The 26,605-nt window shown below is 32.5% G+C and overlaps 4 protein-coding genes across 4 annotated transcripts; 3 read left to right on the forward strand and 1 right to left on the reverse strand.

Annotated features, from left to right (window-relative positions):
* Window positions 1–187: 187 nt before the first annotated feature.
* Window positions 188–7,898, forward strand: LOC126772921 (elongin-B). The gene is made up of 5 exons (XM_050493522.1): window positions 188–294; window positions 405–498; window positions 1,682–1,826; window positions 3,718–3,820; window positions 4,829–7,898. Exons 1-5 carry the CDS (start codon window positions 292–294, stop codon window positions 4,841–4,843), a joined length of 360 nt encoding a protein of 119 aa, XP_050349479.1. The 5' UTR covers window positions 188–291; the 3' UTR covers window positions 4,844–7,898.
* Window positions 7,899–8,619: 721 nt separating this feature from the next.
* LOC126772767 (protein Peter pan) lies at window positions 8,620–15,041 on the forward strand. Its single transcript, XM_050493311.1, has 11 exons — window positions 8,620–8,902; window positions 9,216–9,368; window positions 10,391–10,561; window positions 10,984–11,106; window positions 11,248–11,309; window positions 11,438–11,486; window positions 11,794–11,898; window positions 12,367–12,467; window positions 13,185–13,313; window positions 13,609–13,715; window positions 14,616–15,041. The coding sequence occupies exons 1-11, from the start codon at window positions 8,717–8,719 to the stop codon at window positions 14,987–14,989; spliced, it is 1,560 nt and encodes a 519-aa protein (XP_050349268.1). The 5' UTR covers window positions 8,620–8,716; the 3' UTR covers window positions 14,990–15,041.
* A 316-nt stretch (window positions 15,042–15,357) lies between these two features.
* Window positions 15,358–24,130, reverse strand: LOC126772989 (DNA replication licensing factor Mcm3). The gene is made up of 14 exons (XM_050493589.1): window positions 23,949–24,130; window positions 23,591–23,868; window positions 23,321–23,495; window positions 22,950–23,188; window positions 22,368–22,607; window positions 21,209–21,373; window positions 20,658–20,856; window positions 20,033–20,181; window positions 19,262–19,352; window positions 18,655–18,870; window positions 18,225–18,365; window positions 17,768–17,878; window positions 16,871–17,010; window positions 15,358–16,155 (listed from the first exon to the last, which is right to left on the reverse strand). Exons 1-14 carry the CDS (start codon window positions 24,018–24,020, stop codon window positions 15,954–15,956), a joined length of 2,418 nt encoding a protein of 805 aa, XP_050349546.1. The 5' UTR covers window positions 24,021–24,130; the 3' UTR covers window positions 15,358–15,953.
* A 410-nt stretch (window positions 24,131–24,540) lies between these two features.
* LOC126772908 (esterase CG5412) lies at window positions 24,541–26,175 on the forward strand. Its single transcript, XM_050493507.1, has 4 exons — window positions 24,541–24,921; window positions 25,116–25,313; window positions 25,571–25,711; window positions 25,955–26,175. The coding sequence occupies exons 1-4, from the start codon at window positions 24,702–24,704 to the stop codon at window positions 26,125–26,127; spliced, it is 732 nt and encodes a 243-aa protein (XP_050349464.1). The 5' UTR covers window positions 24,541–24,701; the 3' UTR covers window positions 26,128–26,175.
* The last annotated feature ends 430 nt before the right edge of the window (window positions 26,176–26,605 follow it).

The following is a 26,605-nucleotide window of genomic DNA, read 5'->3' on the forward strand; positions in this document are numbered from 1 at the left end:
TTTACTTCATTCATTACATTATTAATCACAGCTATTTGTTTATAAAAATTAAACTCTATATAAATATTTACTAAACTATTTGTAGATATTTTTCTATATATTATCATCTACATTTTGAGACATTTACCATTTCACACTATTACGATTAGTCATCATCGTTGAAAAAAATTCTATTTTTGTGATCTGTGTTGTCCGTAGTTGTCAATTCAATATTTAATTGCGCTTCGTACGCCTTGAAGCGTTTTATATAAATAAAATAAATAGTTTATAGTTTTTAATAATTTTATCATTATGGTAAGAAGTTAATTTAAGTTGAATATAAGTTAAAAGTTTTTTCATGCATTCAATTTTCTAGATATTCATAAGCGTTATAATGTGTAACCTCAAATAAAATTTGTTTTTAGGATGTCTTTTTAATGATTAGGCGAAAAAAATTGACCATCTTCACAGATGCGAAGGATACTACGACTGTTTTAGAATTGAAGAAAATGATAGAAGGTGAGTGTGATTTTCATTATATTCGGAAAGTCTATTAATAGTCGCGGGACAATGTCTGACGGATCAGTGCACATATAACAGTGTTTTTCAAATCCTGACTGGAAAAAGAACATTATTGTTAACTTTTTTAATCGGTACAAATTTACATTTTTAAAATTCGTAACCTAAAGTTTTTAAGTGCTTTTAAGGAGGTCAATAACCAAACATACAATCACCATTATTATCGTGTTTATGTTTGAATACCTTACGAGTTTAAAAAGAGAATAGTAGGTACCTATAAACACTTTGTGCCTAATCTAATATAATAAGAGAAAAAAATTAAACATATAATAATAAAACTATTTTATAATATTGTTTTATGTTCATAATTGTATTATTGTAATGTATGTGTGAAATAAAATGTATAAAGATTATTGTAATTAATAATAGAAAAAAGGTCAATTCCTGTTATTAACATATAATAATTACATCATTTGTTAATAGAGTATCAACAAATATTCTTAAATTAAGAATGATAGTCTAATATGATAATGTTGCTTATTTGTTTGTTTTAATCAGACTAATGGTATTTCAATTCCAGTGAGAATAAGTTACCTCTCTTTAAGTAAGAGAATATGAAGCATATCAACTTAACTTTTGTAATTTATGAAATATTTAATGTTGCAATCTTTTTTTATGACTTGTTGATTTGCTTGTATGTCAGCAAATGCACACAAATTTTGCTTATATTGTATCTTTTTAATCAATTGTATTAGTATTTACACTGATCACAATATAATTTTAAAATATTTAATTAACTATTTATGAGTGTCAAGATTTTAGAGTAATATAGTTTCTTTGTTTTCTATGAATTATTTTTAATTGGCTGACGGGTTGAGATCATTGTCACACATAGACTTTGACACTGTCTAAAGTAAAAAACAGACAACACACTAATAAATATACAATTTGTCTTGCAACTTTTATTAAATTGTCTTACTCAGCCTTGGTACAAAGCACGGCAATCCTAAATGTTGATGTTTTGTGGACACATACCTACACAGACAATAAAAATTTCAATTTTATCATTTACTTATGTCATAGGTAACAGTAGATCTAGACAATTTGAAGGGAATGTTTTCAATTATAAAACCTGTTTGATATAAATATATTATAAAAATTTATATTGCCACATTGTGTTTAGGTATCCTGAAAGTACCACCCCCAAGTCAGATGCTTTTCAACAAGGACAGTCAGCTAATGGAAGATGAAAAGACCCTCGCAGAATATGGACTAACTTCGGCCACAGCTAAAGCTCAGTGCCCTGCTCCGATTGGATTGGCTTTAAGGTATAATTTAAAATTTTTACAATTCACAATATTTATTTACAAAGTATTATAGAGATAGTAAGTCTCCCCTGCTGAAGGATTTATATTAACTGCTGATGAATTGTTGCTTAAAACATAATAATCAATACATTTCAACATAAACTTTGTAAAGACAAAATATTATAACAATTTGATAAACACTTTTATTACATTTTGATTAAACTTATAAATAAACGAAAGAAATTTTAAAAATATTTTTAAGAAAAAAATACTCGATTGGTACAATACTATTATTGGCACATTTGATTTGTTTTTTCAAAAATGATAAATCCAATTTATTTTATCCTTATTTTATTTGTCAAAGACAATAAATCAATAATATATGTTGTTGTATCTCACACAAAGCAACATATTACATTAATATTGTTAATTATGAATAATGGAGTTCCGGTTCTAAGTACACTGTTGATATATTTACAGAAGATAAGATAAAACAATGATTATTTAAAAGTAATAAAATTTAAATGAAAAGATTTCATTATTATTGGTATAATTTAATTAATGAGAGCAGTATACTTTTATCAATTATTGATAAAATCATTAACAGTTTTTATATAGTTTTTCTGTTTAAAATGAATAACATTTTTTAGAACCACAAAGTAATCTTTATTAAATTAATGAGCCATGAATAAGAGTGAGCCAGTGCAAGGCTCAAGGGACATCTTAGTTCCCACGGTTAGTGGCATTACATTGCATGGCATTGCATGGGATTGGTGTTGTAAAGAATAGATGATGTTTCTTATGTTGCCAATGTCTATATGCGGTGGTCAGTTACAATCAGGTGGCCTATTTGCCTAAAAATTTCATTAGACAATTTGATAGTAACGTATATAAATATACTTAACACTGTTCAAAAAGTAATTGCATGTAAGCACGTAAAGCATATGGCTGGTAAGTCAGATATATGGCCATATGTCTGATTTATCTTTGGTTGTGTTAGATGACCATCCCATCTGAGAGAATAAAGTGTGCAATTATATTTTCTCACTTATGTGTTCACTAAGTATCTCCTGCACAGCTGGCTTAGTCCCCTTTGAGAATTATTGTCACACCTAACTTGGTCATGAAGACATAATTTTCATCATTCATTGTAAAATCAAGAGTTGAATTAACATTTTAATAAAAAAAAAAAAAAATGTTTATTCTTCAACAAAATATATACTACATGGAAACATGGTTCCCATACTTGTCTAACCCTTCTAGTCAGTATATATAAAATGTTTGCATTGAAATTCAAAATTTTGTTTAATATTTATGTCTTCCTATTGAATTTGTCTGATATAAAATCTACAATAACAATATTATTACCAGTTATATTATTAGTTAGTTATTTTTTTCTATAAAATTTCGTGCGTTCATTTCAAAAGTTCTTTCAATTATGTTGTTCAGACGTGACAAATGTGTTTCTAAAATTGTTGATAACACAGACTTGCAAACAGGAATCGACAACTTTTTCAGTAGATAAGCATTGTCAAAGATAATGTAATAGTAATAAAAAGTTTTATTTAGTGAGAAAATAATATTATTAATGTTTATTAAGACCCATTCTAAAAAAATTGCGATAATTTAAAATCATGCCAAGTTCCTCGAGCATATGTTTTTGGCCAATCGAAAATGAGTGATTTATATTCCCTATTGATATTCATGGCGAATCGTTTCTAATCAATGCCGCTATTACATGCATAATGCAAGTCTTTGTCTTACACAATAATTGGATCCGCTTGGATATTATCATTATTAGAAAAATAAAGCGGAAAATTTTATTTTATTTCTTCATTCGATAGTTTCTTCAAATAAATAAATCAGTCAAAAGTCTATTAATTGCAAAAATAAAAATATTCTTTTGTTTCAGAAAAGAAAATGGTGAATTTGAGACAATGGAACTGACACCCTACTCTACACCACCTGATCTACCTGATGTAATGAAATCTCAGGAGACCAACGGACAGGAACAGGTAATCAATAATTCTAATTACATAACGAGTACAAGAAAGTAGAATAAATAAAAGAATTTGTAATTCAATTTTTAAAAGTGGGTCATATACTGCTATTGAATATAAAACCAATTTCACACAATCGATTACACTGAGATTGCACTTTTCTTACTCTAATGAAATGTAAAGATGTTTTTTTGTAATGCCTAACAAAAACAACTACAGTAACAGCCTGTGAAAAATAATGGTAAAGTTGTATATGTCAGTTGTACATATACAACTTTACCATTATATTCGGCTATTTTAGTTTTATCCATTAATAAAATTAAATAAACAACCCATTTGAGGTTGTAATTCCCCATCCCGCCGATGGTTATTAAAACATCAAAATTTGCCTATATAATATATATGTACATATTATAACTTACAGTACAGTAACAGCCTGTGAATGTCCCACTGCTGGGCTAAGACCTCCTCTCCATTTTTTTTTTGAGGAGACGGTCTGGTGCTTATTTCACCACGCTGCTCCAATGCGGGTTGGTGGAATACACATGTGGCAGAATTTCAGTGTAATTTGACACATGCAGGTTTTCTCACGATGGTTTCCTTCACCGTCAAGCACAAGATGAATTATAAACACAAATTAAGCACATGAAAATTCATTGGTGGCTGCCTGGGCTTGAACCCACGATCATCGCTTAAGTTTCACGCGTTCTAACCACCGGGCCATCTCTGCTTTTAAAAAAAAACTACTAAAGGGATATACATAAACCTTAGTAACGAATTTACATAAGTATCAGAAAATGCAGTGCGTTTTGTAGGGTTGACGATAACTGCTATAAGTAAAATTATTTTAATTTGTATCACTACATCCAACCTTCTCCTCAAAAGGGGGAGGAGGCCTTAGCCCAGCAGTGTGACATTAACAGGCTGTTACTGATGATACTGATGGTATCGCTACATTCTATATTTAAACTCGGTACACGTTAATACAATATTCACATAATTTCGGTGTAAATTGCTTTTCAGATGGATCAGCACTAAGCGACACGGCGAATACTCCAAACAACAGATACAAATACCAACTGAGTATCGAATCGATTTCTTAGTTCATAATTTTGAACAAGTTCGTCCACACCGCCGGACGATACATAACGATTTTTGCATACGAAAATATTTTGTTAACAGTTTATCGATAATTTGTTCTCAATTTAACAAGTTAATCCGGGTCTCGGCTGGTTATAAATAGTGAAAATTTATTTATAGCCTGTTCCAATCGACGAAGGAGTAAAGATAAACAAAAATTCAAATTTACATATCCATGCGATTTGCCAATAGCTCTGCTATATGTCAAATGCACTACAAAGAGTTATTAATTTATATATCTTTGTTTATTATATAGTACTATTGTAATTAATTTAAACTTCGCCGACATTAAAAACCCCCTTTTTCGCGAATCCATAGTGAATATCATAGACTATTCAAGATCTCGACCAATGATATCGCGTCAATTCAATGAAAAAGTTGCTTATTTGTCTTTGCTCCTGTTATTGGAATAGACTATAGGAGGGGTTACAACTCTCTACTAACACTCGTTTGTATTTTGTGATCTACGTAATTAATGTCCCTCCATAATATACGGACGTTAGTTTTTTTTTTTTTTATTAATTTGTTAGTATTTTGTGACGCTTCATTCATATAGTTTGTAATATTCAATGAAACAGGTAATTTTATTTCATAAGTCCCGGTACGCTAAGACGGTGAGCGGCGTCATTGTGGTAATCTCTTTACAATTGAGTATGAGAATATGATTCGTTAAAATGAGACAGACAAGGACGGAATATCTATTAGAGTAAATAAAAGTGCTATTATTGAAAGTAAGAAACGTGCAATCGTTTTGTAGGTGCAATAATTTCCACCTTAGTGCCGCTGATGTCTCATCGTTACCGGGCGGTTATCGTGATAATTGTATTTATTGCAACAGTATGTTGCGTCGTCTGTATATTGTAGGAATACTGTCTCTATTCGACCTTATATATCAATGGACTGTCCTTGCGGGAATTACTCGGATTGTTTTTCGATTAATAGAATATTATTACATATAGAATACTTCAAGTCCTGATCCTCTCGATCTGTATATTATGTTGATTTATTTTTTTAAGCTTTTAAATTTTGAGTTTTTTTTTTTTGTTTCAAGTCTTACTAAAACTAATTCTTTCAAACTAATAGGTAATTCTTAATCGAAACCAATTGTTGTCACAGCTTGATGCTTAACTACAACCATTTTAAATACTAATAAGGCATATTAAATTAAGGCGTATTATAATATAAATATCTGTCATGTTATCATTAAAATACACAGTATTGTATAATCTATTTGTCACATACATTCCATATATCAAATGATACACGTTGGAACCAACATTTGTCACCAATAACGTTTATGTCATATTTACCTGACGCATATATACGATGAATGAATGAAACCTTTTTTATTTTTAATAGTATAATACAATGAGATAAAACAATTTATGAATGAACTTAATTGCCGCCACAATTGCCAATATATAGCTTTCAATTGTTTTATTTTATTTTATATTCATTGTATGATGGCAGATAGATTATATCAAATGCAAAATACATAGTAAAATATTAGTTTAGTAACTTAAAAAAAAATCAGCTATTGAAATATAAAACACGAAGACACGCTTTTATCTATTTATAAAACAAGACTGTCGTGAATGCGTCGTGTCCTCTGATAATTGACTATTGCTATTATTCTTATCCGAATCGTTAAATGTTTTTTTTTTTTCTTAATTGCAACACTGGGTACTGAGTCAAAGGAGATACGACGGATTAATGAAGGAATACGCAAACATTGTATGGATTTAAAAAATAAATAATGCGGTATTTATCTGATGATAGATTAGTATTGACTATAGATAATAGCTAATTTAATAGGGTAATATAGGGGCTTTTTATATTCTAGAATCGAGGATGTTCTCAGATCTATGTAAACATTCTTCGTTGTTGTGATTCGTTTAAATGAAATTTTAATGTCGATGGTTCCTGAATTTTTTTATGTTGAATGTTCTCTTTTTGCTTCTACTTGAATTTAATTAGACTTTATTTTTCTCTTCGCAACTTTTCAAGCTTTGTAATATTAATATTTTGAAGCACATGTACAATATGTCTAGATATATTTGTCAGTGCTCAACCCACCAAGAGATGGCGCTTATGAGATATTAACACTCAAGAAATATAAGTTTGAATATATCTGTTTTCATTCAATTTAAAGGTACGTTACGTTAAATATGTTTTACTTACTATTCATTCTGGACACTTCGAATTACAATTAATATAATTTTAGTAACATTTTTGTAGACACGTCAATTTTCATATGTAGCCAGCTAATGTTTAGCTTAAACATTTTGAAAAAATCATTTGTTACCAAATAAATTCTTCATTCAATTTAAAATTTAAATAATTTGAGATTCAAATTGCACTCCTTTGCACTATGATATGGCTTCAGTAAAGAAATGTAAAGTTAGATGGAGTTTTGTAATATTATAAGAAAATAAATCCTCATTAAGAGCTCTACCGAGCTATCCTATACCTTTGATGTATGATAAGTCTAAAAGTGAAACCACATTTACATAATAACTCAGTTGAAGTTCCAAGTTACATTGATGTTGTCACTGAAACTATACAAAGTTTTAAAATTAAGTATTAATTAATATTTTGAACTGATATTAGAATAAAATAAAGTAAATGTGCATCAATAAAATTAATTATATATGAAAGTGATATAACTTTTGTACTTATCATATTTCTAAGTAAATAATTCTTTAAATTAAATTTGTTTATGCTGCTGGATTTAATAAATCTACTGTGATGGTAGTATACAGCAATAAACAGTTGATGTTTCGAAATATTTTTTTCTTGAAATTTCCATTTTATATACAATATAGAACAAGTTGTAAAGCAGTTACAATATACTTAATAGTGTAACTAGCGATGAGACTTCATATAACTAATGTAGTGTGCAAGTATGGGAATCTAAAACGAACCAGCAAGAAATAAAGCTGTTTTGATTTGTTGTGTCGCGTTTTATTTTTATCCACACTGGGCTTTGTGCGAGCTTGTCTAGATAGGTACCACTCATCAAATATTCTACCGCAAAACAGCAGTACTTGGTATAGGTGTGTTCTAGTTTGAAGGGTCATTGAGCCAGTGTAATTATATTATACAAGGCACATTTCTTACAATATCAATGTCTTGGCGTTGGTGACCACTTACCATCAGATGACCCATATGCTGGTCCGCCTACCTATTCTATAAAAAAACCTAACCACGTGATTTTTTTTTAAATAAATTGCAATAATATTACTGCTTATTTTGTTTGCTAATAAATCAATAAGATTTATATGTGATATAGAGGATTTCTTATTTTTGTCTATTAGCATATAAATACATCCTTTGTTTGGCACCATTTTATTTACATAAATAAATACGAATGTTTATCCTCTATGCGTTCCTAAACCATTTGTAATGAAACTTCGGTAAATTTTTCTGCGTATGCTGGAGAAGATTTCCAACCCACAGAAAACAATTTTCTTTGTAACATACTATGTAGATCCTTTTTCTTGATGCTGGAACAGGTAGCTAGTAATTAAACAAACTAAAATTTTCTTTATTATCTGAAGTAATGGATATATATATTTAATACTTAAAAGTAATATAATATTATATAAATAATAACAAAACGTGTGGTTATGACATTGACATTTAGAATTGACGGATATACAGCGTGCGCCTGTCTAAGTTCTAACCTCAAAATAATTTTATAAACATGTCAATCACGCTGTGATTGTGATAGTGGTTAATTAGATATCAATATAAAAATAAGTGAACACTATGGGAAAACGTAAAGGAAAGTGTGTAAAAAAAAATACTCTCACAAAGCAGTCCATAGAGCCAGAAAATTTAGTGAAAGCACCACATTCATTTGTTATACATCGTGGAAAATGTTCAAAAGATCTTATGGATTTGACAAAAGATTTCAGGAAGATAATGGAACCATTTACAGCTTCACAACTCAAAGTATGTCTTAAATGATTCTCGAAAATATAATATAGAAATCTAACTAGTCATATGTATTTACAACTCGTTTACTGTAAATAGATCATTAATTTCAATATGTGATTGTGTTTAATATGTGCAAGTTTAATTTACACAAACAATTACTTACAGCTTTATTTTTAACTAAAATAAGGCAGTATTTTGTGTAACTATTGAGCCATTTCAAAGCGTCATCTTCGTAGTAACACAGATTGATAAATAATAATTTTTGTATTGTTTTGTAAATCAAGACAAATAAGATTCTAAGTCTAAGCATATATAATAATTCTTTCAGGAGAGAAAAAAGAACACAATAAAAGATTTCTTATCTATATCAGGATATCTACATGTGTCTCACATGATGGTGTTCACAGAGACTGAATTGGGGTCCTACATGAGACTAGCGAGGCTGCCTAGAGGACCAACTCTAACCTTCCGCATACATAATGTAAGAGGTTTTCAAAACATACTCCTATATATTCATAAAAAAAGAATAATATATATATTCATTAAAAAAATCGAGACAAATCTTGGTTTTCCTAAAGAGTTTGAATATACTTTTTTTTTTAACTTCATCTAAGTTTAGTATTTATTTCCAAGTTTATTTTTAAAAAGTGTATGATATATCCTCTGAAATAATACAGGTAAAAGTATAAAATAATATCTCTTCTTAGTTTCGGTAAGCATGTCTTTATTTCACTTTATATGGAAGTTAAAAAATATATAAAGATTTGTGTTACAAGATGTATCATCAACCATCTTTGTATATTCTACTTTCAATTATATTGATTTACTACTAATTTTATGATTGCTACATAAATAAGTGTTAAAACAAATATGATTACTATACAGTTGCAATAACAGAATAATGATAAGACAGTACAATCCTCTCTGCATCCTGAACTAGCAATTTTCGATATTCAAATATATCTATGATAATTTAACTCACAAATTATTGAATGAGACACATTTAATTAAATATTGTGACAAGACCTAATATAATATAACAATAATTGTACTTGATATTTACTTGATATCAAGATCTTTAAATACTAAATGAATAATAGATAATTTGTAATTGATTCAAAATAAATATCAATACTGCATTTAGAGACATAGTTCCTTAATAACATAATCACAATTAAAACTACTGGGATATGAATTTAACATTTTTAATCTAACATTTCTTACAATGCCAATGTCTATGCGCGTTGGTGACCACTTACCATCAAGTGGCCCATATGATTGTCTGCCTTTCTATTCTATAAAAAAAAAGTTTTTCACCTTTTGAATATATTTGCCACTTCTAATTTCCAACCATATATATTTAATAAATTCTATTTGTTTTATTCATAATGTGGAGGCTTCCTTTAGACTTAATTACTTTCATGTAAAAGCATCTTCGATCAAGCTAATTATATTGTCAACAAGAGTCTGGAGGTCAGTTCTAATACTTACATTCTATTCCAGTATACCCTATCTCGTGACGTCATATCAGCTCTCCGGAAGCAGTATGTAATATCGCGCGCATTTCAAAACGCTCCGCTAATAGTACTCAACAGTTTCTCAGGAGAAGGAATGCATATGAAATTAATGGCTACAATGTTCCAGAACATGTTTCCCACAATTAATATAACAACGGTCAGTGTAACATTTAGCCGAAGAATTTGTATAATCAAAATTAAAAGTTTTTAAATAGAACTATGTATTTCTTGCTTTATTTAACGTAATAAGATAATGAAAATGTTATTGTAAGTTGTAGCTAGTATCACTTAGTTATTTTAACAAGCTATTTGCTATTTAATTTCAAATGTGTAGACTGTGGGTGTGTGATTTGAACAACCTGATTACTGCCTCAGTTGTTTACACCAGTAGTCAGGATTAAAAATAGAAATACTTTCCTTTTTTGAGTTAAATAAAAGCAGATTATTTTAATAAAAATTAAATTAAATCTTTGATATTAGGAAAAAGTAATCAGTAGCTGACTAGCCGCTTCTCTTTAAATGCTTCTTATTGTATATATATAATACTGAATGTAATGTAAATATATTTACATGTTTAAGGTTAAACTTAAAAACATACGACGCTGCGTGCTTATGAACTACAATCCTTCGACTAAATTGATAGATTTTCGTCACTACGTCATCAGAGCGACGCCGGTCGGTCTTAACAAGGGCACCAAAAAGGTATTTATATAGACTAGAGGCACACATTTATATAAAATATTAAGATAACACAAAAAGGTATGAATTTGGTATACAAAAATGGATCAAAGACTATTAATAAGAATTGATTCCCACCAAAACATAAATTTTTTTTTGTTACAGATGGTACAAGGTAAAATTCCTAACCTCAATCGCTGTAAAGACATGTCGGAATTTTTCGATAAGTAAGTTGTTATTCATTATTTAAATTGTAAAATTATATATTTTTTCTTAGAAGGGAAGCCATGACATTTATTTCTTATTTTTTTTTAAGTAAACAAACAGTTATATAAGTTATATTTTTATATTTCAGAGCGGCGCTGCTTTCGGAGAGCGAGTTTGAAGATGACGGCACTAACCAGGTAAGCGATGTAATAATTATAAACGATATTTTCGAAGACGTCTATATTACATGTACATTTTAATTAAAAATAAAGTGATAAAAATGTTGCTTAGTTAATTAGAAGTGCTTAAAATTATATGCATTATAATTAAAATTCCATAAAAAAAATTCTTCTTCAATTTACAACTTATATATTTTTCCTATAAATAAATTAGAGTACTTGCAATCAGATTGCACTATTCCATGTCACCATAATGTAGAGCTGCGGGTACCACACACGCTGGTTTAATTTATCGCCATATAACTAAACAAATGCGTCCGCGCAGGTGGAGCTGCCGCAGCGGCTGTGCGCGCGCGGCGCGGCGGCGCGCTCGCGGTCGGCGCTGCGCCTGGTGGAGCTCGGCCCGCGCCTCGCGCTGCAGCTCATCAAGGTCCTCTTCACTAGTATACGACTCACTTGGAGACACCCTGTCTGACATTAACACTCCCGGAGAACGCATTCGCCCGTTGAGTCCCCGCTAACGTAGGGGTTGTTTCGGCGCTTATGTAGATTAATGAGTGTGGTTAACAAAAAATGCTTTAGTCGACGCTAACATAGCTTGATACGAGTTAGTCGGTTAGCCTCATTCTAGCCTATGAATGTCCCACTGGTGGACTAGAGCCTCCCCTCACTTTGAGAACAAGTTTTGCTCAATATGCACTAGAGCAGCATGGTGGAACATGCTGCTCTAGTGCATTGGTATGGTAAAATTGTGGGTGAATTTAATTGAAATTAGGCATATGCAGGTTTTCTCACTAAATTTTCCTTTACCGTACCGAGAAAGCTATATTATCACAATATATATAATCACAAATTAAGAACATGAAAATTCGTTACATATATATTTTTTAATTAATAGGTGGAAGACGGGCTAATGGATGGTGAAGTTCTGTTCCACGAACTTGTCGAGAAAACAGACGAAGAAAAAGCCTTAATAAAGAAGAAACGTGACGAGAAAAGGTAAAGAAACCAACATATTTATAATCCTTTACATAGTCACAATAATATTAGGAGAATTTTTTTGTAATACCAATATAATATTCACAAGTAATTTTTATACGAATGATAGATAATAACTAATCAGATAATGTCCTGTTCGACTGCCGGACTATATGAGACAATGAGTATTTATGGTTGCACACTCGCTTGCTTATGTGATTGATCACATTAGATTGATGAGACAAATGATCTTAATTATATAACCAAACGGAAATATAATCATGCAAAGTCATTGCTTATGTATTGATAATTTTTATGTAACACTTACTTTTTAGTGACTAGTACAAACACTATTTCACTAACAGAGGTAAGGTCGGTTCAGATAATAAAAATAAGATCTTTATTTGTTCAAAAAGGAACAATTTTAATTACACTTCACCTCAAACTAAGATTATCTATGGGTCTGACCCCCATAGATTTATCACTTTCGAGTTTAATTAAATACAATTAATTAATTAAATACAAATATTTAAAGCAATTAATTCAATGTGTTCATGTTATTATTCCTCTTATGGTATGGATTAGGCTACACCATTATCAACTATAATATCGTGTGTGTAAATATGACCTTCAATAATAAAAGCTGATTTTTTTTTGTAATTTTCTTAATCAATAGATTTATTATAAAGCTAAGTTGATAATTCTATGTAATAACTAATAGATATGTTTTACATTTAGACGACTTAAGGAGAAGCGCAAGTCTCAACAAGCTGAAAACGTGAAACGTAAAGAGAAAGAGAAGGAAGATTTGAAGCAGAAGGCGTTAGAGGGAATTAAAAAGAAGAAAGAAATGACAGAAAATCAAAGGTACATTTATTTATTATTTTGTTTTGCTGTTTACCAAATCACTAATTGTAAGATTTATTAAAAAAATGTTATTTAAAAATGCCAGTTTATTAATATTTTATTCTTTTAAAATAATATTGCAGAGGTTTTATATACATTTCCTTTGTAAAGTAGTTAACGTTTTAATATTACAAACTAATAAAACAATATTCATATCTGCAATGTAGACATCTAGAATGAAATAATATCATATTATAATTTGAAATGCGTACAAAAATGTGGTGGATCTTTGTTAATTGTATAAATATTCGAGCAGGTTAATGGAGCTGGCGGCGGCGGAGAGTCAGGGGGATACCACCGCGGAGCCCGAGGAGGACGACGCTGAATACTACCGACAGGAGGTCGGCGCCGAACCAGAGCAAGGTACACATATACGTATACAACTTTACCATTATATTCGGCTATTTTAATTTTATCCATTAGTAAAACTGTACAACCCGTTTGAGGTTGTAATTCCCCATCCCGCCGTTGGTTATTAAAACATCAATATTTGCCTATACATATAATATATATTATAACCTACAGTACAGTAACAGCCTGTGAATATCCCACGGCTGGGCTAGGGCCTTCTCTCCCTTTTGAGAAGGTTTGGAGCTTATTCCACCACGCTTGTCCAATGCGATTTGGTGGAATACAAATGTGGCAGAATTTTAGTGAAATTCGACACATGCAGGTTTCCTCATGATGGTTTCTTTCACCGTCAAGCACGAAATGAATTACAATAAAAAATTAAGCACATGAAAATTCAGTGGTGCTTGCCCGGGTTTGAACCAACGTTCATCGATTAAGATTCACGCGTTCTTACCACTCTGCTTTTTTTTAATTATAATTATAACCTAATTGTTGTAAAACTATATGCATTTCACAGTAACAGTACAGTAACAGCCTGTTAATGTCCCACTGCTGGGCTAAGGCCTCCTCTCCCTTTTGAGGAGAAGGTTTGGAGCTTATTCCACCACGCTGCTCCAATGCGGGTTGGTAGAATACACATGTAGCATAATTTCAATGAAATTAGACACATGCAGGTTTCCTCACGATGTTTTCCTTCACCGTCAAGCACGAGATGAATTATAATCACAAATTAAGCAAATGAAAATTCAGTGGTGCTTGCCCGGGTTTGAACCCACGATCGTCAGTTAAGATTCACGCGTTCTAACCACTAGGCCATCTCGGCTTTTTGCATTCACATCTATCAATAATCTCCTACAAATTAAAAAGAGAGTCGCATATTCATTAACTGGCTTTAATTATTATTTTCCGTAGATCTATTCAGTCAAAATCCTTCAAGAAAGCGAAAGTCAGATAATAGCGAAGGTGAAGCACGAGGTTTCAAAAAGATGAGATTAGACAAGAAGCTAAAAAAGAAGTACCAAAGGAACCAAGAAACTGGTCAATATCAGGACAACAAGAATAACAGAAGGTTCCAAACTAAAGATGGTGGAAACTCGTTCAAAAATAAAGACGACAATAGGAAAAAATTCAATGACAAAGATGGTAAATATAAAAACCAAAGGCGAAATAATCAGGGTGGTAATCCTAAAAAAGTCTTCGGTGGCAAATTTAATAAAAATAACAGAACTGGTGGTAAAAGTAGGCCACCGAAAACAGGAAAAGGCAAAGGGAAGTCTAGAAAATAATATTTATACTAAAAATATTAATAATCTGTGTAATATACACTTAAAATATTGTGACTGGTTGTTTTTATTTCCTCATTTTTAATAAAAAAAAATATTACAAATCGGAACTACTTTAATAGTGAACAAGTGTGTGCGCAAACACAAGTGCATTCTCATAATCTATGAGACGGCAAATCAACACGACCGGAACGAGTTCTGATGCAACAACAGCGTTTTTTGCTCTCCGAGGCATTGAATATAATACAATTGTAATACAATGTATTGAATATACTTATTAAATAATTTTAAACAGGTCAATAATTGAAAGACAAAATCTATTAAATCTTAGTTTTATTTAAGATTATCGTATAAATTAACTGTAAAAAAAATCAACGTGATTCATATTAAGTAATGCTAACAGTAACAAAAGATAATCCAAACATTTTATTATCTATTTTAAATCGACATAAATCAGTTCACATTAAGACGTTATGTGGACACACCTGCATCATTGCGAGGCATAAACAATTATAATGCTACTGTAACACTTATGTAATCAATCAGTTTTCTTTTTGTACATGATTCTTTATTTTTGTTGATAATTAATTTATCAAAACATCTTAACAGGTTCATCATTATGATTAACTTATTAAATAAGCCTTATAGTAATCTTATCTGAAATTACATATGTCTGATCTATTTAACTTAGTATAACTAACGATTTAGTTCAACAAGTTTACCATTATAGTGTACAGGCTAATATTTGGAAATATCAATAGAAAGGCTAAATCTTCTAATAAAATATGGCAAGGCTATGCCATATAAAGTTCCTGAAAGTTTTTCGTTTCTATAAATCTAATGAATGATATTTATTTATTAGGAGGCGTATGGGTTGTAGGCGGTCAATTTTATACATACAGAAGCTAAATGTTTCTATAGAGATTACAAAAGTGGCAGTGGTAGGAATTGGATATAAAAGTTACTCCTAAATAAGGAATACGATATCGTCCGCCATCATGACGTGGTTGTCCTGCGTCATGCGGTCCAGCGCCGCTTGGATCTCGCCCGCGTCGAAGGTCTCGTGCGAGTACTTCTCGTTGACGTAGGACGTGATGCGGTCGAGGGGGAGTGAGTTGGCGCGCTCCTCGCGGAACACTTGCTGGAGCGCCGATTTGAATTGCGTTAATCTGAAAACGAAAGATAATAATTGGAGAGGAATTACGTATTTGTCGAATCTGAATCATATGTAGATTTGATTTACAATATATACTTTTCAAATATACATTTATACATTCATCGCGGAAACTTTACAATGTTTAACCATCATCCCCAGTTTAAAGTCGAAATAAATGCCGTAAACTATAGTACACTTTGGGTCTGATATGAGATGCTAATAAGATATTTAAATATAGTAAAATGAAACAAGAATTTCAAAATACGGTCCATTTTAATTTATATGTTGGGTGGTCATCGAACTTTTGCAAATTACATTGAACATTTAAGCTAAACTCAAGATTTTTTGATGGATCGATAGTTCCTAAAAACTTTTTGTTTTACATTTTGTTTTTTTTTACTATTAAAAGGCCAGCGTTTGACCGTTGACTTGCCTGATGTGAAGCATCGACACGGTCTAAGATGTAGCACGCTTGCCTATAAGAAACCTGTTAACTCTGGATTTGAAGACACCAACATTGTATCTATCGGGAAATACGGAATTCGCAGTGCGAATGATGAATGTAGACTCAAAGCGCTTCGTACGTAGGCGGGGAATTTCCACTGTGTACCTATGGCGCTTTGGTCGCGTTAGCCTGGCCGTTCGATAGTAAAAAGGGGCTGGAGGAATCACGTCTGTTGAGTGCTATATCTAGAATTTATACGTAATATTATTGTGGTGGTGCTAACCTGGTGGCGTCTATGGTCTTCTTGGCGGAACTGGCGACAGTCTGCGCGGGCTCAGGCTGCGCGGAGTGCGCGGCGCGAAGCACGGGCTCCGCCTCCTCGTCCGACGAGAACTCGTACGGGTCTTGGCCTTGTGAACCTTGCTGAGAATTTATATATTACTTTTAAAATATTATACATAAATAACTTAGGTAACACTGCTGACCAATGGACAAACATTTTCTTGTTAATACTGGTTCATATACAAACAGCAATATTTAGTAATGTTGTGTTCCGGTTTGAATGGTCACTGAGCTAGTTAGTGGCGCATTGGCGATGTACGGAATGGTTAAAAAATTTTACAACACCAATGTCTACGGGTGGTAAACAAAGCTCACCAACAGGTGGCTCATTTGCCAGTCCGAGTACCTGATCCGAGTATGTATCTGCCATTTATATATTTCATTATCATAATATATGTAAATGGCAGCACAATATTATCCTGCACACGAGAGTATATATTTGTTATTTGACGAGCCGATTGGCGTGGTTGGTAGATACTTGCCTTTCACACCGAAGGTTGTGGGTTCGATTATCATCCAGGACAGACATCTGTGTGCATGAACATGTCTGTTTGTCTTGAGTCTGGGTGTAATTATCTATATAAGTATGTATTTACAAAAGAAAAGTAGTATATGTAGTATATCAGCTTTGTACAAGCTTAATTTGGGATCAGATGGCTGTGTGTGAAAAATGTCCCAGGATATTATTATATGTTGAATTATATATATAATACAACTAATTAGGCACTAAAAACTCAACATAAAAAATATCATATTCTTCCCACAGAGTCAACTTTCTTCTTACTTCGAAAGCTATTTTCAATTAAATAATAAACAATAATGTTGAATATGTAGGTACCGTTCTCCTCGATTTCTTAGCGCGCGGCTGCGACGGCTGCTCGTTGTCCGACGCGTTCTCTTCGTCTTCCGACGACGCTCGCCGTTTACGACGTTTTTCTTTCGTGAGCACCTATATAATGATTTTTGTTAATGAAATATATAATCATATTACTTAATTCGTGTATAATATGTTATTAAAGTTTTAATAAATACTATAAAAATATGTAATTACAGAGAGTGAGTAACACATCTTACTTCTAAGTCTTTGTTATGGTGTCATCCGTAGTCCCATTGTAAGCTTACGATTTAAATTTTATAAGATAAGATTAAGTTAATAATTAATCAATGATAATTAAATGGTATTTTATCAGTTTTCAATGTGGTATAATCACTTAATTGAAAAGATGAAATAAGCATCTGTCTAATTGTCATTAACACCCTAACACATAGTATTCAATAGAGATGTGGGGGCGTACCTTCTTGAAGTAGGCGTAGTGCACGAGCTCGATGGCGGCCTGCGCGTCGCGGCGCGTGATCTGGAAGCTGAGGCGGCTCTTGGCGTGCGCCGTGGACAGGCGGATCAACGTCTCCAGCGTTCGAGCCGTCACCGGCTGCGTCTGAGGAACATTCAATGGTCAGTGGTTACGATTAGTCATCGGGTTTATCAGTCGAGACATTCATGTTTATATTCGGTAAAAACTTGGAGTTGCCCCGTCAACTTCCGTGCCTGCGCGTTGGTTTTGCGACTGATCGCTGACTGTCATTTTAGGTTGCCTGTGGAGTCTGCCTATAAGGTTACTCTTGGCCGAAATTGGTCAAGATAAGATCATTAAAAATTTCAAACCAATATACACTTTTTTATACATATATAATTTGACTGAATTAAAAAAAAAATATCACACTTACTCTTGCTACATCACTATCCATCATGTCTTGGTTTCGCAGTCTTGCATATTCATCAGCAATAGAATCTGAAGCTTCTTGAGTCAGCTTTGGTTTCATGAGTCGGGCAATGTGAATGAATTTCCTCATGAACTTTGTGCTTAGAATCTGGTCTTTCTTGTTGCGAGTATTTCCGTGGAGAAGTGGATCATACTTCTCATATATGGACTCATTGGAATCCTTGTATATAAGAAAACAAATTAAATATATTTTATTAATTATTTTATAATAAAAGTCGTGTTACAATATGTCATGTAAGATTATTGATAAAAAGATTTTTTTGAACCAAATCAATATTTTTTACTACTATATTGTATATAATTAAAAAAAAAACGCTATATTAACGGCCTGTAAATGGGCTCCAAGCCTGTCCACTAGACAGTGGACAGGCTTGGAGCTATATCCACCACCCAACTTCAATGCAGATTGGTGGATTCATATGTGGCAGAACTTGGCTCTTATTGCTGATTCAGGAAAATATTTTTTTATTATAATGGGTCGAGTCAAATTTTATATGTATTTGACCACTTACCATGTCTTTGTGAAAAAATATATAAATAATAATAACAACCTCTGCATCTTCGTTATCAGGATTTTCTGTAGAGAGCATTTCCACTGAGGAGCCCATAGGTAGAACTTCACCATCTTGTTCTTTGGGATTTCTTTAAAAAAAAATATTATCATAATGTCATTTTCTAATAACAATAAAGGTACTACTGCAGGATATAAGCATATTATTATAATTTTTTTTTTTTTTTTTTATATAATAGGAAGGCGGACGAGCATATGGGCCACCTGATGGTAAGTGGTCACCAACGCTCTTAGACATTGGCATTGTAAGAAATGTCAACCATCGCTTACATATCCAATGCGCCACCAACCTTGGGAACTAAGATTTTATGTCCCTTGTGCCTGTAATTACACTGGCTCACTCACCCTTCAAACCGGAACACAACAATATCAAGTACTGCTGTTTTGCGGTAGAATATCTGATGAGTGGGTGGTACCTACCCAGGCGAGCTTGCACAAAGCCCTACCACCAGTAAAATAGAATTATTAGTAACTATTAGAATACCTAATAGAAGGAGTGATACATATTTACCAAATGAAGTGCCAGTTGATAATTCGCAAAAGAAAAGAACTCAGTTATTATCTCAATCTTCAAGAGGCAGTAGTATTAGTGCTACTTAATTTAACATTTGAAGTGCTAACAACATAAAAATACCTACAAAAATCTAGAATACATAAAAAGAACAAAATAAAAATAGTTAATGGTGTAATGTAACGTTTCCCTTTTCTAGAATACATTTATTTTTATAATGTGGTAATGTTTGTAGATAACCTGTATCGGTGCATTCTCAGCACATGCTCGGAGATCATATTGTCGTGGTCCGCGTCCGCGATGTCCAGCATCACGAACAGCAGGTCGAAACGCGACAGCAGCGAGTCTTGCAGCCCGATGTTCTCCATCGGGGTCTTGTATTGATCGTACTATCGAAAGGAATGACATTGACATTACTTTAACTGTTTATATTTACATACCCTCCGTATGTTACTCATCATCACTGGATATCGAAAATATTCTGTCTTCGAGATCGATGCTACATCAAAGATATATATTGTTCCTCTTTGAATTATAATCGTAATGATTGCACAGGCAATCATGACATGTGAGGGAATAATAATAATTCTATAATAATATCTTGGGACATTATTCACACACGGCCATGTGATCCCAAACTAAGCAGAGCTTGTGCTATGGAAACCAGACAACTGATACACTACATATACTATTTTTCTTTTGTAAATGCATACTTATATAGATAATTACACCCAGACTCAGGACAAACAGACATGTTCATGCACACTAATGTCGATCCTGGGTGGGAATCGAACCCACAACCTTCGGCGTGAAAGGCAGGTATCTACCAACCATATATAATGGCACATAGAGTGGTGGCGCTCACCCGGCCGTAGACGGGGTTGGCGGCGGCCAGCACGGCGCAGCGCGCGTTGAGCGCGGCGTGCACGCCCGCCTTGGCGATGGTGACGCGGCCCTGCTCCATCACCTCGTGGATGGCCGTGCGGTCGATGTCCGACATCTTGTCGAACTCGTCGATGCACACCACGCCGCGGTCCGCCAGCACCATGGCGCCCGCCTCCAGTCTGAGGAACGGATCAGTGACGACCACTAAACACCGATGCCAGTGGAGACTTCTTACGATCAGGCGAATGAATTAAAAATTATTTTAATAATAATTTTGTGACTTGTGGTGGCTTAATAGTTCTTTTCTATTTTGAATAGTAAATGTAAAGCAATATATTTAAAGATCTCAGTATGTTTTTTTTTTACACTGAATAGTCCAGCGTTTGACCGTTAGACTTGCCTGATGTTAAGCATCGACAAGGTCTAGGATGTAGCACGCTTGCCTATAAGAAACCTGTTTACTCTGGATTTGAAGACACCAACATTGTTGATCTTCTTATATTATACTTCCTATTTAATTGTTCGACTTACCTCCGGTCACCGGTCTCCGGGTCTGTGGTAACGGCGGCCGTCAAACCGACGCCCGAGGAACCCCGTCCCGTGGTCGTGATAGCTCGCGGAGCTGTCATTAGCACGTAGCGTAACAATTGGGACTTTGCCACTGATGGATCACCAATGAGAAGTATATTAATGTCACTGAAAGTTTAAAAAAAAAACAAAATTATTTATAGAATCTTCGTCCTTTCATGTTTGTATGGTTCTTTATTAATAGTCGATTAGTCTTTTGTCACGCGTGATCATGCTTTCAGAGTGAAACTTTCACATTGGGATTTACTGTTTTCAAACAAACTACAAATACTATAACAAAAAACTCTCTCTTAAAAAATGACCCGTCTTGACGAAAATTTACTTCTCCAAAAATTGAGTATGACTATAAAGAGATCTTTTATAGTTAGTAGATCTTATTAGTTAGTTTATAAAAAATCTTATTTATAAACATACATTAGTCATGTTTAAGCATTTAATAGAAAAAGCGACAGGAAATCTAAAAATGCAATAAAAATGAACAACCTATAATGGAAAAACAAAATAAATATACTCATATTAAAATAAGAAATATTCATCTTTTCTTAATTTATTTAGAAAATTCAAAACAATGCTTTTGATGGCAAGTGAGCAGGATTAAATTATTTCAAACTGAAATTGCACCTGCAAAAAGGGGATATAAAATATTATATTTCTTGTGCCTGTAATAACAGTAACAGTCTGTAAATGTCCCACTGGGCTAAGACCTCTTCTGCCTTTATGAGGAGAAAGTTTGGAGCTTATTCCACCACGCTGCTCCAATGCGGGTTGGTAGAATACAATTTCGAATACACATTGAAATTAGACACATGCAGGTTTCCTCACGATGTTTTCCTTCACCGAAAAGCACGAGATGAATTATAAACAGAAATATAGCACATGAAAATTCAGAGGTGCTTGCCTAGGGCTTGAACCCACGTTCGTAGGTTAAGATTCACACGTTCTTACCACTGGGTTGTCTCGCCTTTTTTTTTTAAATATATAATATAAAATAACAGCCTGTAATAACACTCACATCTAATGTATAGTATAATGTATGGCAATAGAATAACTGATGTATTTTACAATACACATTTGGCTGTCTTGATAAATAAATGAAACCTACCCTCTAAGCCTTGTGCCATTAGGCAGTATTTTCTCCATGCCACCCAACAGCAGGCAAAGTATAGCCTTCTTGATATAATCATGACCATGTATAGATGGTGCTAATGACTTGCTCAGCAGTTCAAACATGTTGTTTGTGGATTTCTTGGCCAAACGCTTGCACAGCTTAATATCTTCAATTGTGATTGTGAGGTTCATGTCCTTGTTTATTTGAGTTACATTGTTTGCTATGAGGATAGTTCTGTAAAAATAATATGAGAAACGATCATGCCAGTAATTTATGGCAGAAACGATGGATCATAACCAAAGATAAAGGGATGATAATGAAGCAAAAATCAATGAGATTTTATTCAATTTAAAAAACCCTGTAAAAATAACCCAAATGTTTAATTCTGCCATACTTGATTATCTAATTAATAATATAACTATCTTCTTATTATTCTTCAATTTAAATATCTTAAATTCATCTGTATATCAGTATTCAATCCTCCAGTCAAGTCCTCGATTTAACAAATTATCCACTAATTACAGTCAGCCATAATTGTTTTAAATAAAATTATTTTTATTGTTGTTTACTGCATACCTGAAAGTACCAGCGGTAAAGCTTCCCTGTTTTGATGGAAGACATCTGTAATTTCCTACAACCTGTACTCTATCCCCTGGCTTACACTTATCAACCAGGTCATCATCACAAATAACATCAACACTTCTTGGCAATTGACCAGCTGGTGCTCTCTCAGGCATTTCTTGTACTGTAAGTGTCTGATGATCTTTGTATCGGGATAACCCATATTCAGTTTCTAATGGATTGCCCTCATCATCCTGTGGAAAAATATTTATTTAAAAATTTAATCTACCCTTGAGATCAAAGCAAAATAAAGTGAGCATTGTTAAAAACAATGATCTATAAGGATATGCTTATATAAAGCAAAAGATACAAAGCCATCATCTTACCTTAGTAGGATAAACAGCTGCAGAAGGGAAAGCCTCAAATGAGGTTAAATCGGTGTACTTGCGTTCCATTACTTTTTTAGTGGCCGGGCAATAATGTACACTTCGCACTACTTTGGGACGCACGAGTGACACTCTTGTGACAATACCTTCCACACATATTAGGTTTCCTAAATACCTGGAACATGATTTTTTTCGTAGTTATTAAATATAACATCATTTTTTTTTAATTTATTTATTAATAAAAAAATCAACTTTTACATTGATACTTACCTTGATGTTAAGCTTCGCGGAGTAACGTGTTTTGTCCCAAAACTACCAGAAAATGCCACAAAAAATTCTTCCTGTTCTTTCGCGTATGTAGGATCTATAGATGAGACGTATTCCTTCAACGCCCTTTGAAAAGCTATCTGTTCCTCAAAAGCATTATCTAGCAAATTCTTAGCTCTGTCAGGGCTTTTTCTTCTGAGGTCGTTTATATTAACAATAAGCCGTTTGCTCTTTTCACCAATCATTTGTTTTACTCTTTCCATATATAAGCCTTGATCTTCCTGAAAAGATACAGTCATAATTAATGTTATAAATTAAAATTACTCAAAACAATAATCAGGTTACATGAAAAAGTAATTACTTCGTCGTCTAAAAACTCAAGGTACTCTCTTTGTAGATCCCTCAAGCGTTGATCAAAATCACCATCTTCCATTTTTCTTTGTTTATTTAAGGTTTAGACAAATGTAAAAAATAATATAACTATTAAGTAATTGAATATCGGTTTGACAACAGCTTTCTTTACAAAATTATTTTGGCGCCAGATTCACTTACAGTACTGACATAATGACATTACTGGCAAATGACATTTAACTGTTATAATTCATACTGAGTAGGATTTATTTCAAACAGACAAATGATTCGTGTAACGTGTTAAAAGTTATCTTAAATAAAAATATGCTCAAATGTATTTATTTCATAAGCATTTACTAGTATAGTTACTAATAAAACATTTTCAACTTATGATAAAAAAAAGTACGACGAATATATTTGATTGTGACGCGGAGCTAAAAAATTTAATTATTATAGTATGTAGTCTAAATTTCTTACAAAAAACTAAATGTTTCTTGTTTTAGAAGTTAAAAATTTACTTTGGTTTTTATGGCTTATAATATTACATTACATACATTGGAGTTCGGACTCTTTCATTTGTCAATGTCATTGTAAACTATTATCAACAACGCGTTGTCCGTTGTTCATATTTAATTAAATTACATTTTATTAAATTATATACATGAGATTTTAATTAATATCCATAATTCTAAGGATAACGTTTTCTTTTTTTAGAAATATTCAATGGATAAATTTAACCTTTAGTATTCAACGTTTTTCTATAATGTCAGAACATAATTCGAACTCTAACCAATCATCAATCACAAATAATAAAGAAGATAAACCGAAACTAAAAATTTTAGCATTTCATGGATATCGGCAAAATGGTACAGTGTTTAGAGCCAAAATTGGATCCTTTAGAAAAGCGGTTTCGAAATATGCTCAGTTATATTTTATATCTGCCCCTCATAAAGTTTTCAGTGAAGAAGGTGGAGGCGATGAAGGTATCATATTTTTGTTCTTAGTGTGTTATTAAAAACTAGTTAGTACTAACTGCTAATTAAAATAAAATTAAAATATACTTTATTCAAGTAAGCATTTACAAGCATTGTCAAAGGTATTATTGGTTGAGAATGTTGATTTTATCAAGAATGTCTGGGAAGAAACTCTGTAACAAAAGTTACCCTTTCTTATTTAGATTCACGCTCATGGTGGTTTAATGCAGAAGATAACACATTCAGTGGTAAATGTTTAGGGGGACCAGCTATTGGCTTTGAAGATACTTTACACTTGATTGAGGAAGTAGTGAAAGAGCACGGGCCATTTGATGGGTTCATGGGTTTCTCACAGGGTGCCTGTCTTGTTGGACTTCTAGCTGCTATGCAACAAAAAGGATGTTAGTAAATCTTATCAAATAAAATGTATAAAATTAAGCAAATATTATTTATGTAAGATACAATACATACATTGTCTTAAAACTAAGTGATATTTTTTAAATAACTACTGTTAAAAATAACTCTCAAATTGTTGTATAAAAGGATTATATGAATATGGAATTCAATACCATTTACAGTAGCTCGGCAGTTATGTGTTAGTGAGGCAACTTCTGTGAGAATGGGTTAAAAATGTAACTTTTGTGAATATTTCTTTTAGACCTGCCATATACATTTAAATTTGCAATATTTGCATCTGGATTCCGATCAGGAAGTTTAGTACATAAGGGATTCTATGATGAAGATATCAATCTACAATCACTGCATGTTTATGGAGAAAGTGACTCTATTATACCAAAAGGTATTTAACAGATTTTAGTAATTAATATGCTGAAAATTTAGTTAATATGGTATTTTGAAAGTTCCCCACTGTCTCATTATTTTGGACATTGATTAACTGAGACTAGGCTATTGAAGTTTTCGAAGTTTATGTTTTATGGTTTTATTTGAGTAAATTTTTTTTTTGCTATAATGTGCATTTAACCTTTTTGATCTTATGCAACTATAAAAAAATACTGTAATAAAATTTGCATATTTTTTTCAGAAATGAGTGAATCTCTCATTAATTTATTTGTAAAATCAGTTGTAATTGAACATGCTGGTGGTCATTATGTAGCCTGCTCTGGATCTATCAAAGATGCCTACCTGGACTTCCTGCATGATATGTACCAAGATATATTTGAAAATCCAGAGAAAAATAATAAAAGAAATCCATAGTTTCTTTTATAAACATGTGTAAATATGAGTAATTAAAGCTTAAAAGTAATTTAAATTGTCGTTTTACTATATTAATATACTTCTATCAAAACCTTTATTGTAAGTACTAATATTAAGACAGGCAATTGCTTACAAAATATTAAGCCTTATTTGTCACTTATTATAGAATGTACAGACAGTAGTTGGCGTTTCTTTTTGTTTATAATTTCAATTTGGGTCAAAGTCAATACTATTGTCGAATTTTTGACATTGCAGTTGTAATTCGCATCTTGAATTTTGGGTTGGTAAGGTTTTTTTTTATAGGGATTGCTTGCCCCATTCAAATGTCACCCGCGAAGACGCATTGTTTTTTATATGAGTTTGAGTTACGAGCAGCAGAACGTCTTTTGCATGTCAAAAATGCACATGTGACCACATGTGCATTTTTGAAGTTCTGTGGTCAAATGTAATCTAAACCCTCAGCGACAAGTCGGACCTA

The sequence above is a fragment of the Nymphalis io genome, chromosome 13 (genome assembly GCF_905147045.1).
Source record: "Nymphalis io chromosome 13, ilAglIoxx1.1, whole genome shotgun sequence".
Taxonomy (NCBI): domain Eukaryota; kingdom Metazoa; phylum Arthropoda; class Insecta; order Lepidoptera; family Nymphalidae; genus Nymphalis; species Nymphalis io.